The 19,025-nt window shown below is 46.0% G+C and overlaps 1 protein-coding gene across 2 annotated transcripts in view; it reads right to left on the bottom strand.

Moving 5' to 3' along the window:
* UNC5B (unc-5 netrin receptor B) overlaps nucleotides 1-15,577 on the bottom strand; it is a 175,167-nt gene extending 159,590 nt beyond the window's left edge. For both annotated transcript variants that reach the window (XM_040436606.1, XM_040436607.1), the window contains exon 1: nucleotides 15,158-15,577. In XM_040436606.1, coding sequence (XP_040292540.1) covers nucleotides 15,158-15,242 — 85 coding nt within the window. In that variant the 5' untranslated portion in view covers nucleotides 15,243-15,577. The remainder of the gene's footprint in view (nucleotides 1-15,157) is intronic.
* Between the last annotated feature and the right edge of the window lie 3,448 nt (nucleotides 15,578-19,025).

The following is a 19,025-nucleotide window of genomic DNA, read 5'->3' as shown; positions in this document are numbered from 1 at the left end:
AAATGACAGCTACCTTCATAAATAATTATTTCAAAGGGTGTTTATGCAAAGCAGAAAAACTCTTTAAATGTCCCCATACACATTAGTGTATTCTTGGTGAAACCCACCAAGAACTTTAGGTTTGACTGATCTAATGTGTAAGGGAGATCCCGACTCTCCCCAATAGAGGAGTTGAAGGAGAAGGCAAACTGATTTTTTTCACCCGTTCCTTTTGTCCTTCCATGAGAAGTGTCCGACAGTGGCTCTCTTCCAAATGACAACACATACATGCTCAGTCGAACCAAACTCATGTGTATGAGGGAGTCGCTCATCTGTCACCTACTGAATTTTTATGACCAGCTTAATAGGGTTATCTCATCATGGACAATGGGGGCATATCGCTAGGATATGGCCCCATTGTCTTCTAGGTGCAGGTCCCACCGCTGGGACGGAGCCCTGCAAGTGAAGGAGAGCGCACTGCACATGCGCAGCCACCCTCCATTCATTTTCTATAGGGCTGGCGAAAATAGCAGAGCGCTGACTCAGTTATTTCCGTCGGCCCTGTAGAAATGAATGGGAGCGGGGGCTGCGCATGTGCGGTATGCTCCCATTCACTTCTATAGGGAGCTGGCAGAGTCCTCCAGCCACCACCTTGCGGGGCTCCGTTCTCGATATAGGAGCGGGTCCCACTTATAAGACAATGGGGGCATATCCTAGGGATATGCCCCCATTGTCCATAATGAGACAACCCCTTTAAAAGGGCATCTGTCAGCAGATTTGTACCTACGAAACAGGCTGACCTAGTGATGGCATATTACTAGGATATGCCTTCAAAGTCAGATAGGTGTGGGTCTGACTGGATCCGACCTCTGGGACTCGCTCCTAACTCCAGAACAGGGCCCACTGAAGTGAACAGAGAGCAGCCGCATATTGGTGGCCATCCTCTGTTCACCGCTACGGGAGATCTGAAAATAGCCGAGCCCTGCTATTTTTGGAACTCCCACAGCGATAAATGGAGAGCACGGTGCACCCACCTTCACTTCGGGGACCCCGTTTCTGGAGATGGGAGCGGGTCACAGAGGTAGGACCTGCACCAATCTGACATTAATGGCATATCCTAGTGATCCAAGATGGGTCAACCCCTTTAAGTCTTCCTCTCAGGCCACCTATTATGCAATGGAAAAAGCAACTGGCATTTCTAAATGTAAATTTCACCTTACATTGGTGAGAGCAGAGGATATAACCTTCAGTAAAGTCTGGATCACGGCCAGTATTGCTAGCCTCCAGGTAAGCCCTCAAAAGCGCTGGCAGCACAAAACCTACATTTATCGCATTACCATATCATTATAACAGCACAGAGAGAACCTTGTGTCTCCGAGGAGCCTATTTAAAGGCCTAGGTGTTCTAACCATACTCCCGACTGTGAGAGGGATTGTGAGGAACAATGAGGAACACACAACCTTGAGGAGATTCGCTCTGCTAGGCCCGAGCCCAGGTCACAAGAACAAATATTCAGAAACAGTCAAAAGGAAGCATAATATGAAACTAATAATACGTTTATTCTACAAACATAGCAGTTTTCTTAGTGAAGAATCGTGTGCCAGTGAATATGGAGGAGATGAGCGCTTGGTTTGACTGGGCGATGCCTGCAGTCTGGCAAAAGACGCACATTTTATAGTTATTGCTGAGCTGTACAGAACATGGCATGCCAACTTCAGTCATGGAAATGTGATGATGTAGTAAAGGAGGCTTACTGGCTCCCTGACACACCACTAAATTCATAGCTTTGATGGATTATAAATCTGTACTTAGTAGTACAAGAACGAGCCCTGCAGTCTGGAACGGATTATATCCTGCCTGCAGAACATAAAGGAGAACACCCCATGCACACTGTGTATGACGAGGAGCAGACAAAGCGTCTTAGGCAGGCCAACTCTACGTCACTGCAGACCTCAAGAAACCCCTGCTTTTAATGTACGGCCCACCTAAATCAGTGTAAGAGAGCCTTCGCACGCGGCAGATTTTGTGGTGGACTGAAAATCTGTTCCATTCACCTGAATGGGGCACTGTCCGATGCAACCAGAGATCCAGTCGCAATCTGGCAAAAATGCAGAGAATTGGCGGACAGAGACCGCTGTACAGTGCAGCTTGTGTCTGGCCAGCTCCCGGCATTCTCTGACGGAACTGGCAGCCGGATCGCAATGGCGCACATGTAAAAAGCAGCCTAATATTTCTGCTAGTAATAGTCTACAATAAAGGTCCAGCTGGTATTACCAGGTGGGGGTGGGTCCCTGCACAGGCTGATATCACTGATTGGATAGTGTCAGATAGTGCAGGGACACACCCACAACTGGTAACACCCAGGTGGACCTTTATTACAGACTGCTGACAATTTATTCATTAACTTTTAGTAGGAATAATAGAGGAAGAGCACCACATACAGCTCCAGAACTGTCATTAAACGGGGAATGCAAGTAGTTCTTAAAACAGTCATGGCAGAATTGGTCTCAGGTCCTGACCCTTATTCAGCTAGTTGCTCTTTCGTTAGATATTTGAAAGCGACATACTACTTAGGAAATTGTATTAAGATAATATCAATTCTTCTTCCTGTACTCCCTCTTATATGAGTTTCCTGGTCAGGAGGTGATTGCTCTAAGAGACTAGGACATCCTGTGAATATACTCTACCCTGATTAGTAGTCTTAAAGGGAATGCATCATCAGAAAATTATCTATTGTTTACGTTAAACATACTTTTTTAAAATAAAATACATTTTTAATTAGTTTTTTTTTTTTTTTCATGTCGCTATCTATATTTAATAAAAATGTGTATAATCTTGCAATTTCCACACTGGCCACTAGGTCTAATAATAGGTCATGGTTTTTGTTCTGCACTGGTAACTTTTCAGTAGCTATTATCATTATTACCACAGGCAGAACTACAATGACAAGTAACACCTTTATATAGATAACACAGGATCCACCATTCAGAATAGGTGACATCACAGCTTATCTACTCCCTCCTCACCTCTGCACAGGTCACAGAGCATCCCTGGAAAACTCTCCCATAGAAGTCAATAAGGTCCTCTCCTGACCATTGTGTCTATGGAGCACGTGGCTGCTCTCAAAAGACAGGAAGTCTTAAAGGGATTGTGCAGGGGTTTTATATTGATGACCTCCTCAAACAGCTGATTGGCGGGGGGACGGGCGTCGGACCCCCTCAGATCTGATATTGATAACCTATCCTCAGGATAAGTCATCAATATAAAACCCCTGCACAACCATTTTAACATATTTAAGACCTAGTGGCCAGTGTGAAAACTGCAGGATTATAAAAAATGTTAACATAGTACCAAGCTTAAAAAACAAAACAAAAAAATGTTTAACATAAAAATGTGATTTACGGTAAGTAATAGGTCATTTTCTGATGACCAGTTCCCTTTAATTACTAGATTTTTGGCTGTACACCGTTGGGTTCCATTCCTTGCAGGGTGCTGTGCTCTCAGTATATATACATTGTGCTCCTTCTCTAGAACACAGTTAGCTCTACTTGCAGAAAACCCGGCGGTTTTACATGTTCGTATGGCCACGTGATTGTGGCTTAGGCTGAGTTCACATCTGCGTTCAGCCTTCCGTTCTTCTGATCCGTCAAAAGAACAGAAAAATGACGGATTCGCCTTTTTTGAGCATCGGTTTGTGTCAGTTCCGTCAGACATCAATTATTTTTGTGCTCATTTTGCATCAGTTTTAGCCATTTACGTCTGAGATCGGTTACAGGAAAAGTCTTCCCATCAAAAATAAGGGATCTCAGACGGAAATGGCTAAAATGGATGCAAAATGAGCATAGCGGACGCTTAAAAAAAAAAAAAAAAAGGATCCTTTTTTTCTGGGATCAGAACGTCATGGACAACATCCACATGGAGTATGTATGTTCTCTCCGTTTGTGTGGGTTTCCTCCCACTCTCCAAAGGCATACCGAACAGGAACTTAGATTGTGAGCCCCATTGGGGACAGTTGGATGCTAATGTCTGAAAAGCGCAGCGGAATATAGTAGCGCTATAGAAGTGTGTAAATAAAATTTAAAAAGAATCGCAAAACGAAACGGTGATGTGAACCTAGCCTTAGGTCTTCTCAAGTATGACTGCCTGGAACCTTGGGGTAATTTAACATCTGGACAGGAGCTCCTAGCAGAGCTGTCACATTGTTAGTAGCGATGGCAAGCCGATTTCCATACTGGGCACATGGGCAGGCAAAGCAGTCACCAATATTACTCCCAAAACGAGCATGAGGTCGGAATGGGAATAGGGGTTCGGAAACATTTTCCAGGTGTTCTCCCATGGAAAAGGATGGTATAGACCAGGCATCCGCAAACTGCGGCCCTCCAGCTGTTGTAAAAGTACAACTCCCACAATGCCCTGCTGTAGGCTGTTCGGTCATGCTGGGAGTTGTAGTTTTGCAACAGCCGGAGAGCCGCAGTGTGAGGATGCCTGGTATAGACTAGCAGCAAAACATATCTTCAGGGTCAGTACCTGACCTGTATTAATATAAAGCCTCATTCATACGTCCGTGCTCAAATCCGTGAGCAGGTGGTCAGTGATGCATCCGTAAAGCTGTCCGTGAAGGATCCATGTTGGGTCCGTGTGTCCGTTTTTTGCTGTCCATGTTGCATCCGTGTTTCACTGACACTGAAAATTATTTTCAAAGCATCTCTTCTTAATAATCTGTGAAACACGGACCCATAGACTATAATGGGCGTGATGGATCAATGAACACGGACAAAATAGAGCATGCATCCGTGCTAAAAACACTGACCCGCGGACAGCGCTAAAACACTGTCTGAATACACACATTAAAATGAATGGGGACGTGTGCTGTCCGTGGAGAACGCGTACAGCCCTCGTCCGTGAAATGAGGCTTAGTGGATATAAAAGTACGTTTTATCGGAATGGCAGAATTATTTTCATCCCCACAATGAGGTTACGCACAAGTTACTAGAAAGCAGGAACGTCAGCACACCATCGCTAAGATGAGTTATGCATAACCCTGCATTAATTTTCCCTAATGTAACGTTATTGAATCATCAATTTAACCTGCGACGGATGCTAGGAACGCGGCACAGCCATTATTCCTTGAAGCCGTATGCTGTAAATAATTCCTTTTACATCAGGCACGAGAATAATAAAACCACTGGAGGTGCCCATGCTCTCGTATACAGCTGGAGACGACTGCGTAATCTCATACATGTGAGAACGGGCTGACAGTGTGAATATAGGGCTGAACCGGACCAGTGGTGGATACAGGCGACGGCTCTGCTAGGGAATGGGATTCTGATCTTTTTAATAGGGTATTTAAAGGATAGATAAATAAGGGTCTATTCACATGTGGCAGATTCAAGGCAGAAATATCCCAGATTGTTCCATTCATCCGAATTGGGCTTGCAGAATTTCATCTGCTTTAGGCCTCATGCACACGACCGGTGTTTTGGTCCGCATCCGAGCCGCAGTTTTCACTTCAATGGGGCCGCAAAAGATGCGGACAGCACTCCGCGTGCTGTCCGCAGCCGTTGCTCCATTCCGTGGCCCCGCTAAAAAAATATAACATGTCCTATTCTTGTCTGTTTTGCAGACAAGAATAGGCATTTCTACAATGGGCCGCCCGTTCCGTTCCGCAAATTGCGGCTTCCGTTGTTTTTTGCAGACCGCAAAAAACTGAACAGTTGTGTGAATGAGGCCTTATTTGGACGAAAGGAACTGATTTTTTGATGCAGAAACTTCAGCAACATATGAACATACTCGAAGAAGGGTGCAAAGGCGCAAAAATTGTCATAATCTTTCTCCAGTTAAAGGGATTTTCCGGGATTTTGATACCGAACGATCTATCCTCAGGATCTGATCGGTGGAGGTCCAACACCTGGAAACCCTGCCAGTCAGCTATTTGAGAAGACGGCGGCGCTCCTGTGAGCGCCGCAGCTCACCAAGCACAGCGCCATACATTGTATAGTGGCCATCCTTGGTATTGCACTCGGCTCCACTCACTCCAATAGGACTGAGCGCGATACAAGGTATGGCGCTGTGTTTGATGAGCTGCGAGTAGGCCGTGGTGCCCACAGGAAGACTATAAGAACGGCACAATGTAGAGTTTGTAAGGGTCACACATGGGAAATACTTACAGTATGTAGTGTGCCATTTCCATACGGTTTAGCGTTATATGCTGGTCTTTTAGGTCTAATTTTCACATGGTTGGCTTAGAACTGCCAGTCTTCACTTAGAACATACATTAGTTTCTGCTATAAATTAAATTACATTTAGGCTGAGAAGACAATTATTTTTAGCAGTTGGCCTGTATCTGCTTTAAAGTGTCACTTTGACTCATCAAAAAGCGTATCAGCATATATTAGCACTTCATTATCGGCCTCGGCGTCTACGGCTAAAGTAGAATGCCAGGGTTTATGGCATCTCACCGCGTCTGTCTACTTACAGGTATTGGTTTTCACAGGGTCTCCCCTCAAGGAGGATGTCATTATCATTTCCTTCCATTATTAGGCATATATATTGGCACCCGGAAGAAAGGTATATAGCAATCATGTTGTTGTCACCAAAGGCCATCAAAAACAATCCTCTAACAGCTTGATCCACCAGGGGTGTGACATCAGTGCGCCACAGCGAAACACAAAATGCGTTGGAGAATTACTTTTAAATTATGGAAATAAAAATGTGTTCTTGCAGCATTTGTCCCTAAGTGCAACTCACTTATTTAAATCATTTAAAGGGGATCTCTGGTAACAGGTAGTGATGAGCTCTTCTGAGGATACATCATCAATGTCAGATCAGTGGGGGTCTGTCCAAGAACCCCAACAGATCAGCTGTTTTGGGCTGCGCTGTGCCGCTATACAGTGTACGGAAGCAGACAGCGCCATACACTGTGTGGTGGCCGTGCTGGGGTACTGCAGCTCAGCAGTACCTCAATGTTGGAAATTGGAGAAGGGGGGGGCATGCCACCGATCTGATAATGATGACTTTTCCCGAGGATAGGTCACCAGTATCTGTATTTAATGATATACTGATCAATCAAAGTGAGGACTGAATTAATGGATCAATAGAAACCGGACAACCCTTGTGATCTGCCTGCATTAAAGAACTGGTATGTAATTACAGTACCCGACAGATCCCGCACTGCCGCTCCGGTTCTCCCGGCCGGGCCCTACTTACCCAGCTGCCTCTGTGACGTCATGTTGACAACAGGTGATCTCTGCAGCCAATCACTGGCTTCAGCAGTGCACCCGACAAGGTCAGTGATTGGCTGCAGCGGTCACCTGTTTTGAACAGGACAACCAATGCAGCCAGGTAAATAGAGACCAGTCAGAAGAACCAGAGCGGCAGATCTGTCAGGTAAGTACTTACCAATTGTTTATGGCAGGCAGATCCTGCTGAAATCAGAGGATCCTGTCCATGGGCAGGTAAAAACAGCCACAGAGCTGACTTAACCCCTTCTTTCTTTTCAATGGGGGTATTTGGTTTAAAAAAAAATAAAATATCAAATTCTGCAGCAAAGATATTTAAAAATACTGAAAAAAAATAAAAATAAATTCTCCCAGGCAAAAATCAAACGTGCTCTTAGTCTACTTTCACACTCTCGTTTTGGCTTTCCATTTGTGACATCTGTTCAGGGTTCTCACAAGCGGTCCAAAACGGATCAGTTTGCATTCTAATGCATTCTGAATGGAAAAGGTTCCGCTCAGTTTGCATCAGTTCCGTCTCCATTCCACTCTGGAGGCGGAAACCAAAACGCTGCCTGCAGGGTTTTGCTGTCCACTTGACGAAACTGATCCGTCCTGGCACACGATGTAAGTCAATGGGGACGGATCCGTTTTCTATGACACAATCTGGCACAATAGAAAACGGATTCGTCCCCCATTGACTTTCAATGGAGTTCATGACGGATCCGTCTTAACTATGTTACAGATAATACAAACGGATCCGTTCACGACGGATGCTTATAACGGATCCCTTTTTGCAGATCCAGGATGGAGTCGCCCAAAACGAGAGTGTGAAAGTAGCTAGCTTCCAACTCCCAAAGACGGAAAGCTTCGCCCCACACAGTTCCACAGGCCGGCAATATAATTTTTATGGGGCTCCAACCTTATTATTTCCTCCTGAATGTATCTTTGTTCTCAGGCTGAGTAATCTTCATCTCTTGCAGCCAGATTCCTCCATTAAACGCGATTTGATGCTTCGTGTAACCAAAGCATCTCACAGGGGTGCAGCCCGATGAGGGGGATTTAGGCGCGCTGCTATAGAGGACAAGGATTGCCTGTTTTCTACAGAAGAAGAAAAACAGTTGGGGTCATTGAAGACATCTCTAGTGTGATATAGGGCAGCGACTGAAGGAGAATGATAATGAGTGCACAAAGCCCAAAACTGGACCTTTCAAAATGATCTAATCTGAAAAGAAAAATATTGTCACCCCTAAGAAAACTAAACCAAACGGGAATTTTACAGTTCCCCAGCAATGGCTTCATGGCAATCGCTTTCTGTTTGAAATTGGACGATTAGAAGAACAAGGCTGCTTTCTTCCAGAAACAGCGCCACCCTGGTCCATGGGCTGTGTGCGGTACTGCAGCTCAGCCCCCTTCAAGTGGTTTGACCCCGGGTGGCATGACAAGAATACTGCCAACATGTGGCAAACACAATTTCTGCTGATGCCAGCCATTGCCCACCGCTCCATGACCAGAACCACCAAAATGACCCAATATGTGACCAAGCTCTCAGAGCTATCATTGTAGGATGCTGTATAGTCCAGTTACAGGCACCGCCTTAGACAACCACATCCACCTAGAGGGAATCTGTCACCAGCGACCTACCTCAAACCGTTTGCATAGACACATAGCTGTGGTTCTCCTGATTAAAATGTTGTTTTTCTTTTGTTGATCAGAGGCTTCAGTATTATACTTTTTCTTAACATGCAGATTCGGCCTTCGGTGCAACGAGCGCGTCATCTTTGCTCTTGTTGCACCCAAGCTCCGCTCCTTTTTGTAGCCAGCTCCTTCCTTGCTGCTTTCCGACTGCCTGGCCCTGTCAGGCCCTGTCAATTAAAGCAGTGAGGAAGGGACCGGTCACAGAAAGGAATGGAGCTTGGGTGCAACAAGAGCAACGGTGACACCCTCATTGCACTGAACCTGCATAATAAGAAAAAGTATCAGCAAAAGAAAAACAACAGGCTACTTTCACACTCGCGTTCGGTGCGGATCCATCATGGATCTGAACAGACGGATCCGTTCAGATAATACAACCGTTCAGAACGGATCCGTTTGTATTATCTGTAACATAGCCAAGACGGATCCGTCTTGAACACCATTGAAAGTCAATGGAGGACGGATCCATTTTCTGTTGTGTCAGATTGTGTCATAGAAATCGGATCCGTCCCCATTAACTTACATTGTGGGTCAGAACGGATCCGTTTGGCTCAGTTTCGTCAGACTAAGCGGAATGGAGACGGAACGGAGGCAAACTGATGCATTCTGAGCAGGTCCTTTTCCATTCAGAATGCATTAGGGCAAAACTGACCTGTTTTGGACCGATTGTGAGAGCCCATGACGGATCTCACAAACTGAAAGCCAAAACGCCAGTGTGAAAGCAGCCTTGGCTGGATGAACTACAGCCAATGTGCCTATGGAAACAGTTTGATAAGAAGGTCCCTTTAATTGTAGAAACCCCAAGTTAATCCAGCAAAGCGTCCACAAGGAACCAGAAGGATTGTGCGTCGCCATCATTACTCCGATGAGGCCACGGAAACAAACGTATAATCTGGCTTGTCATGTCCCGGGTGTGAGGGCCATTTCTGCCCGGACAGGTTACCCACTAAAGTAAACAGCCCCTGCATTTAGGAGATTACAATCAGAGCAGCGTCCATTTGTCACTGCTAATCCCTGAGACACAAACCATGTCCCTCCTCAAATCTGATCAGACCGCTGATCTAGGCTCCGTTTGTCACCGGGTAGTTACGGCAACTGATCTGCAATCACAGCCATTTACATGTTAATAGCATGCAATTCAAATAAGTGGCTCCTGACTCCTACATTCGTCACCCATTCAGTCCTGTCGTTATATGTGAGGTAGACGATTATCACCAACCACACCTGACAAGACGGAAAAAGCCAATCATTGCTGGACTCTTCCTCCTCATCATTATTTTAGAGATTTTTTCAGTAAAATATAAAAAAAATAAAACCTACAGAAAGCTAATGTCACTGCAATTCCCTTTTTCTTTGAAGTTATATGGCCTTTTCTTCCTTTTCTGGAAAAGCTGGGTGACGGCCGGCGGCCATTACCACTCCCTCAGTAGATGCCACCACCTGTCCTAGACGTCTTTGGGCCCTGTACTCCACATTCAGGAATTGCTTGGAAAGATGAGCGACAAACTCTGTGGAAATAGAAAAGTGGTCATCAGGACCATCTTTGTGCAGGGGAACATCACATGAATGGGGTGGCCCTGAGCCCCCAAAGCAACCACCCCTGGTGCCATGCTTGGTGTTAGAACCTAGGCGGGCGCACAAGATGAGGCTTCATTCTTTCGTTTTAGGAATGTGGCAGCATTATTTAGTGTAATGTGGGCATTGCATGGTACAACAGTAGGGGAAGCGTGGATAGAAGGTACTTCATGGGGCACAATCCAACCCTGGAAGTCACACTGCCCATCACCCAGCTTTCCTAAGATACAAGCCAGGAATTCTAGAGTTGTGTTGGGTGCAATAAACCTAATCAACTACTTAGGACTTCTTTAGGCTTCATATTTTTGTTCCTCGTCTTTTGTGGCTCGCACGCGGACCCATTCAGTTCTATGGGGCCGTAAAAAATACGGACAGTACAGAAATGACAGAATATGTCCCATTCTTATCCGTTTTGCAGACAAGAAGAGGATTTTTTTTTTAACGGAGGTGGAACACAAACGGATGCGGTGAATGGAGCCCAATAGCAATGAAAGAGTCCACTGAGATGTAAAGAGCACGCAGCGGGGTTTAATACGAGCACATGGCCTCCGCACCATCACTGACGGCAGCAGCGCTCCGTGACCTTTACATCACATTTCTCTTCACCGTTACAACCTCAATCTGATCATTTGTCTATTAGAAATCTCAACCCCATTTGCTGTTCAAAGGGCGAAGTAAGAAAACACGGAGGCACTTACTCCTAAGACCCATTAGGTGTGATTATGGCGGGGATCTCGCAGGACCACCGCCCCCAGACTGCAGGAAGACTTAGTCCAGCAGGTTTTCAGAGATTTGCATTGTTGGAACTTGCAGACATCTCCATCTACTTATGAAAATGCTGCTGGATTAGCGGAGCCCCAGCCCAGCACGTCGCCCAGTAACCCTATGCACACAGTAACTTCGTGCCGGAGCCTTTGCGGCTTTGCATTTTATGCAAACGGCTAGATTTGCATGCAGTCAGCAGATTGAGGGTCTTCACAGCATAACCTGGGCCTACGGCATGTTAAAGAGGACCCGTCCCCTCTCCCGACGTGCCTTACTAAATAATTGTATTTCACGTGAATTACCAATTCTTATATAATGCTATGTCGTGTCGTTCCTCTATTGTTTCTACTAGAAGTTTATAAGTAAATTGCCAACTGTAACCAGCGGGTGCACATTGCATCATGGCGCTGCCAGTGTCAGATCGTGCAGGGAGAACCCCCTCCCACAACTGGCTACACTCAGTTGGCAATTTACTCCTAAACTTCTAGTGGGAATAATAGAGGAATGACAACATGGAGTCGTATGAAAAGATGCCACAGAATTGGTGTTTTAGGAGAAATGCGCATCAGGATTGCCAACCAGAAGTTTTTTTTTTTTTTGAACAATTTATCCTAAAATCACGGACAAATTAGAAAACCACAATGAATGATAAAGATGATAAGTAATAAATGTCTACAGCTCAATATACTGATAGCAACCATTACCAGTATTTACTGGGAGCTGGAAAATGATGGAAATTACCACCAAAATAATCTAGTCAAGTACCACCAGACTGAAAAAAAAAAAATCACTGACATCTATTTATTTTTTTACGGACACAGAAAAAAAGTCGCTCATTTTACGCAATGTCCAGAAATTTCTCGACGGTGGGGAACCCTGATGCTCATAGTTAGGGCTTGTTCACACGACCGTATGGCTTTTTCAGTGTTTTGCGATCCGTTTTCAACAGATCCGTTTTTCCATTTTTTGTTTCAGTAGCGTTTCCGGTTCCATTCCGTTTTTCCGTATGGCATATACAGTATACAATAATTACATAGAAAAAAAATGGGCTGGGCATAAAATTTTCAATAGATTGTTCCGCAAAAATGGAACAGATGCGGAAGACATACGGAGTACATTCCGTATGTGTTCCTTTTTTTTTTTTGCGGACCCATTGACTTGAATAGAGCCACGGAACGTGACCTGCGGGCAATAATAGGACATGTTCTATCTTTCAACGGAACGGAAAAACGGAAATGGAAGGCATACGGAGTACATTCCGTTTTTTTTTTTTTTTTGCGGAACCATTGAAATTAATGGTTCCGTATACGGAACCCAAAAAATGAGCCCTTAAGAAAACCAACATGTCAGGAGAGGCCCTCCTCAAACAAGTACCTAGAGAAGGTAGGTGACCGCCACATATTAAGGAGAGCTCATCTTTAGCTTAGGCGTGCTCGAGAAAATTCGTGTATTCTGGAGTAAAGGCACGCTCTCCTGAATATCTACTGTTGTTGTGCTGTCACCGAGGAGTGAGGTGGACCATGCCCACTAGGTGACCAGGACCAGGGTGCAGCCCTGCGGAGTTACTCCTTCAGCTCTGCTGCATCTGCGCACACTAGATCCTCTAACAGGGGATATTCTGATTTAAAGCTGTACACAGACAAACCCCACAGCAGAGCGGGCACTGCTATGTCACAACAATACCCCACGGGCAGAGGGACACATGTGGAGCCCATCCATCAGCCCTTCTTTCCACATGACCAGGCAGTACACAGCACTGCAGGAACCAGCAACGTGAAGGGCAAACGGCATAATTAGTTCAATTACTGTTTTCCCACCACATACCAACTTTATTCGTCCAGACATACAAAACCAGGTCTAATTAGAACCTCTGCGGAGAAGACTGCGGAAATCAGGGAATGGACCGCACCTCAGGCGTATGGACCGGCAAGCAGCACCCTAAAAATGATCTATGGAGTACTGCCTATAGGTTCCTACAGCGGGACAACCTACCTGCCCAATGATAGGTACCAGGCCATACAGAGCTGCTGCTCACAGTGGAGCTACAGAAATCATGGCAATATTTAACCGTTTAAGCACTGCACTTCTGAGGACCCTAACGAGGCTGATCAGGCGCCGGCTCTGTCCATCACAGACTCCAAAACTTTCTTCTCCTTGTTAGTGAATGCCATGAGGGGAAAACAGGATGTAGGACTTCAAGAGATCTCCTAAGATGAGACATTTGTCTTCTGCCTAGATCTGAATAACAAAAGCTGGGTATGCTCTACTGAGGAAGATGCAACCATCCACAGACTATAGTACAGACGTGGCGGCATGTACAGATCTGACAGTATAGTCAGATGTAGCAGAGTTGAAATGTTTGGGGTGTATTCTTCCCGCATCATCATAAAGCAAAGAGTTATGATAAAGATTTGCCTGCAGTCCCATGTAAAAACCATAGTTAAAGATATGGCAGCATGTACAGATCTGACAGTATGTACAGATGTAGCAGGGTTGAAATGTTTTGGGTGTATTTTTCCTGCATCATCATAAAGCAAAGAGTTATGATAAAGATTTGCCTGCAGTCCCATGTAAAAACCACAGTTACAGATATAGCAGCATGTACAGATCTGATAGTATGTATAGATGTAGCAGAGTTGAAATGTTTGGGGCTGTAGTTTTCATGCATCATCATAAAGCAAAGAGTTATGATAAAGATTTGCCTGCAGTCCTATGTAAAAACCATAGTTACAGATATAGCAGCATGTACAGATCTGATAGTATGTACAGATGGAGCAGAGTTGAAATGTTTTGGGTGTATTTTTCCTGCATCATCATAAAGCAAAGAGTTATGATAAAGATTTGCCTGCAGTCCCATGTAAAAACCACAGTTACAGATATAGCAGCATGTACAGATCTGATAGTATGTATAGATGTAGCAGAGTTGAAATGTTTGGGGCTGTAGTTTTCATGCATCATCATAAAGCAAAGAGTTATGATAAAGATTTGCCTGCAGTCCTATGTAAAAACCATAGTTACAGATATAGCAGCATGTACAGATCTGATAGTATGTACAGATGGAGCAGAGTTGAAATGTTTGGGGCTGCAGTTTTCATGCATCATCATAAAGCAAAGAGTTATGATAAAGATTTGCCTGCAGTCCCATGTAAAAACCACAGTTACAGATATAGCAGCATGTACAGATCTGATAGTATGTATAGATGTAGCAGAGTTGAAATGTTTGGGGCTGTAGTTTTCATGCATCATCATAAAGCAAAGAGTTATGATAAAGATTTGCCTGCAGTCCCATGTAAAAACCATAGTACAGATACAGCAGTATGCACAGATGTAGCAGTGGTGAAATGTTTGGGGCTGCAGTTTTACAGGCACCGTCATAAAGCAAAGAGTTACCATAAAGATATGTGAAACCATAGATCAGATGTAGCAGTATGCACAGATGTAGCAGAGTTGAAATGTTTGAAAGATTTGCCTGCAGTCCTATGTATAACCATAAAACAGATGTAGCAGGACACACAGAGCTGACAGTATACATAGATGTAGCAGAGTTGAAATGTTTGGGGATGCAGTTTTTATGTATCATAAAGCAAAGAGTTAAGATTTGCCTGCAGTCCTATGTAAAACCATTGGTCCTAAAAGTTATCTGTCAGACGCATCTGACAAACTCAGCTCTGCTACTAGTTTCTAAGTACTTGGGTTCGAGTTACCCACAGATGCAGCGATTTTTTTTAGGGCTGTTATTAGGGCGATCGCCAAATCCCATTAACCCCTTGAATCCTGAGACCAGGCAGCTGTCGATCATCAGGTATTTCCAGAAGTGCCCGGTGGTTGCGATGAATTGGACGTCGGATAGTACCCCGATGATCGGATGGTCCCTGCCAGCAGGACCACTACCGACCCCCTCCTCTCCCCTCACTCTGCCCGATCATTACCTGCCAATGTGCCGAAGTTGCAGCTGAAAAGCAGAGCCAGCAGCAGTAGGGGCGGGCGAGCGCTGGAGATCCGGGCTGAAGTCATTGCTCCTCGGCCACACTCCGGGGTTTCTCCCGGCTGGATCTTCGAGCATACAGAAGCAGTACTCCGAGCCCGGGGGGTTCACGCTGCGATGCCAATGGGCACAACGCACAGTCCGCTACTTTCTGTACAAATCCACTTCCAAGTAGTTTCCAAGCGGCTGGGAAAGTTCAGCCAGAGAGCGGGCATGTGCCAGGAATACAGTCCCCCCGGTGCCAGTCAGCGTCCTGAGGAGGTGCAGCTAGCCGGGCATGTGTGCATCGTCCCCCTGCCTACTGCCACAATGCCAAGGTGTCCCGCGAGCAGCAGCACTAGCAACAGGGACCCGGCAAGGGGGAGTGTGAGGGCCGCAGCTTCTCCTGAAGGGAGGGGTGGGGCCCAGACAGGGGGGAGGGCGGCTGCTCGGTGCCTGTTCACACTGCCTCCTCAGAAGTCGGAACCTGTCACTGTGCAGTGCACAGTCACAACCTACCGTCCTGGTTATGTGCTAGTCACACTGGTGCCTGTTCACACTGCCTCCTCAGAACCTGTCACTGCAGTACACAGTCACAACCTACCGTCCTGGTTATGTGCCAGTCACACTGGTGCCTGTTCACACTGCCTCCTCAGAACCTGTCACTGCAGTGCACACTCACAACCTACCGTCCTGGTTATGTGATGGTGCCTCTTCACACTGCCTCCTCAGAACCTGTCACTGCAGTACACAGTCACAACCTACCGTCCTGGTTATGTGATGGTGCCTGTTCACACTGCCTCCTCAGAACCTGTCACTGCAGTACACAGTCACAACCTACCGTCCTGGTTATGTGATGGTGCCTGTTCACACTGCCTCCTCAGAACCTGTGTCACTCTGCAGTGCACACTCACAACCTACCGTCCTGGTTATGTGCTAGTCATACTGGTGCCTGTTCACACTGCCTCCTCAGAACCTGTCACTGCAGTACACAGTCACAACCTACCGTCCTGGTTATGTGATGGTGCCTGTTCACACTGCCTCCTCAGAACCCATGTCACTCTGCAGTACACAGTCACAACCTACCGTCCTGGTTATGTGCTAGTCACACTTAGGTGTGTATGGAGTCTCACAGGAGATTTCTGGATGAAGCTGGTACCAGTGTGACCACAGCCTGACATCTACTGGAAGTAAACAACGGAGGTGCCTATTCAGTGACGGCAAGCAGAGCTATTGGAAGCAATGAATAATTGATAAACTATAGCAGGGATCAGAAAACTCTGGCACTCCAGGTGTCCTGAAACTACAACTCCCAGAGTGCTCCATTCACTTGAAGAACAGCAGAGCATGCTGGGAGTTGTAGTTTCACAGGATCCCTATAGTATTTCAGAGAACATTCTAGCACTACTACTGTCACCCATTTACCTTTAGGCTGGTCATAGACAACAGCGCTGCGGTATATGTAAGCGCTATGTCACATAATAATCATTTTCTGACTGCCCAACATGCGCATTTGTCTCCTAGTCTATGCCAAGTGTTAGGCCTCATGCACATGACCGTTGTGTGCATCCGTGGCCGTTGTACCGTTTTCCGTGATTTTCTGCGGACCCATTGACTTTCAATGGGTCCGTTGAAAACTGGGAAAATGCATCGTTGTTCATCCGCGGCCGTGATCCGTGTTTCCTGTCCGTCAAAAAAATATGACCTGTCCTATTTTTTTGACGGACAACGGTTCACGGACCCATTCAAGTCAATGGGTCAGTGAAAAAACAAGGATGCACACAAGATTGGCATCCGCGTCCGTGATCCGTGGCCCCATTTTTGCCAAAATTACAGCCGTGTGCATGAGCGCAAACATTGATGGGGGTGTGTGTGGTCGTAGCCTTACGGAGGACATATGCACTGGTAACACATCCATCACTGGGGCTTTATTTGCTGGGACCCCCCTGATGCTTAGCGCTATGGGACCCCAGCCTTTGCTGCTCCTCAATCCAATCCACAGTCCTGATTTTTACCGGATCATAAGTGTTTACTCTAATTGACATTATAAGGGCATTTTTGGGGGCGTTCCCATGAGAAGGAGAACATATTCATGACTTCACCGGGGAGGAAAGCGGAATGGACTCCAGTTTCTTAAAAATTCAGTCTTGCGTCTCTTTTGAGAACTTTTTGCACCCGGAGAAAGCTTTCTGCTTCTACCCTAACAGTGGACCCATTCACACTACTAATAGAAAAAAGACTGCCATGAAATGCAGCATGTGAATCTGTCCGGAATGTACAGCACATGGAGGATAACTGCTGCGCTTAGAGGACGCAGTATTCTACCGGGAGAGCTCTCTGCAGCGCAAGCGCCAGTCACCGCCTCTGTGTATTCTCCGTCCTCACCTGTTACACATCCACAGCTTACCTATTTATGCAAGTACACCTTAGGGCTCATGCCAAGTCCGTGCATTGGGGACCCCAAATTGAGGTCCCCCAATGCACGAGCACCGTCTGTGTGGCTGGCGCAGATAGATGGGTCTGTGATCCGTCCGCACCGCCAAAACAAAATAAACAAGTTCTATTTTTTTCAGTGCGGAGGCACGGACAGAAATCCACGGAAGCAGTCAGTAGTTCTTTCTGAGAGGTTCCTGCCTCTGTACCGCACCTTCCGGATTGCGGACCCATTCAAGTCACATCCGTGACGTGGTGCACAAACGGCCAGTGCCTGTATATTGCGGATCCGCTGTTTGCGGGCATCAATATGGTCGTGTGCATGAGCCCTTATTCACATGACGGCCGTCTACTTGTCTGCCAGTGTCTTGTAGAAACACCAGGGAGGCAAGCATTGCTTACAGCCGGTTCAGACCTGAGCGTTCCTACGCGCTGTAAAACGCTCAACAAGGAGAAACCAATGCTTCCCTATCGGCATGGTTCTCACCTGGGCGTTTTACAGCGCGTACAATCTGTAAAACGCCCGATGCCCCAAGAAGTTCAGGAGCTTCTTTGGGGCTCAGTGTCGCGCGTTCCCGTACATAGACTTCCGGGAACGTGCGACAATGGGCGTTCGCTTATCTCCACGGCGCGATTGTAAACGCCCGTACAAACGCGCATACAGAGCGTACGTTCAGTACGCTCTGGTGTGAACCCAGCGTAAGATGCACGCGGTGGACAGCATCATCTGGAGACAACCCCAAGAACACTTGCATCCTACATATGATCCTAGTCAGGCCATATCCCCCAAATCTATAATGCTTAAAAACAAAAAAAATCTAATGACATGATGTTGGTCACACGCAAAATCCAAGTATATTCACACGTGGCAGATACGTTGCAGAAATACCCGCCACGGCCATTTTTATTTTTTGGGCTATTGCAGAAGTGTCCTATCTTTCTCCACAAAACGGACAAGAATAGGACATGTTCTATTTTTTTGAGGAGTGGACATACAGGACTTTTGCAGCCCCCTTGAGATGACTGGGTCAGCATCTAATCCACAAAAAAGAAGATTGGACGCGGACCAAAACTACACGGAGGCTGAGAAAATTTGCGTCATTGGATGTTCACTAACCTTCTATTAGGGAAGTTTATCACCCCCATGGAATTAAATTTTGGATTCTGATTTTAGACTCCATTGTCCTATTATGGTGGACAGGAGATCATGGTTTCTTCTCATCATGAGGACTATACATATATGGTATATACACTCACCTAAAGAATTATTAGGAACACCTGTTCTATTTCTCATTAATGCAATTATCTAGTCAACCAATCACATGGCAGTTGCTTCAATGCATTTAGGGGTGTGGTCCTGGTCAAGACAATCTCCTGAACTCCAAACTGAATGTCAGAAT

Source organism: Bufo bufo, chromosome 6 (genome assembly GCF_905171765.1).
Source record: "Bufo bufo chromosome 6, aBufBuf1.1, whole genome shotgun sequence".
Taxonomy (NCBI): domain Eukaryota; kingdom Metazoa; phylum Chordata; class Amphibia; order Anura; family Bufonidae; genus Bufo; species Bufo bufo.
This window is presented reverse-complemented; position numbering and strand designations above follow the sequence as displayed.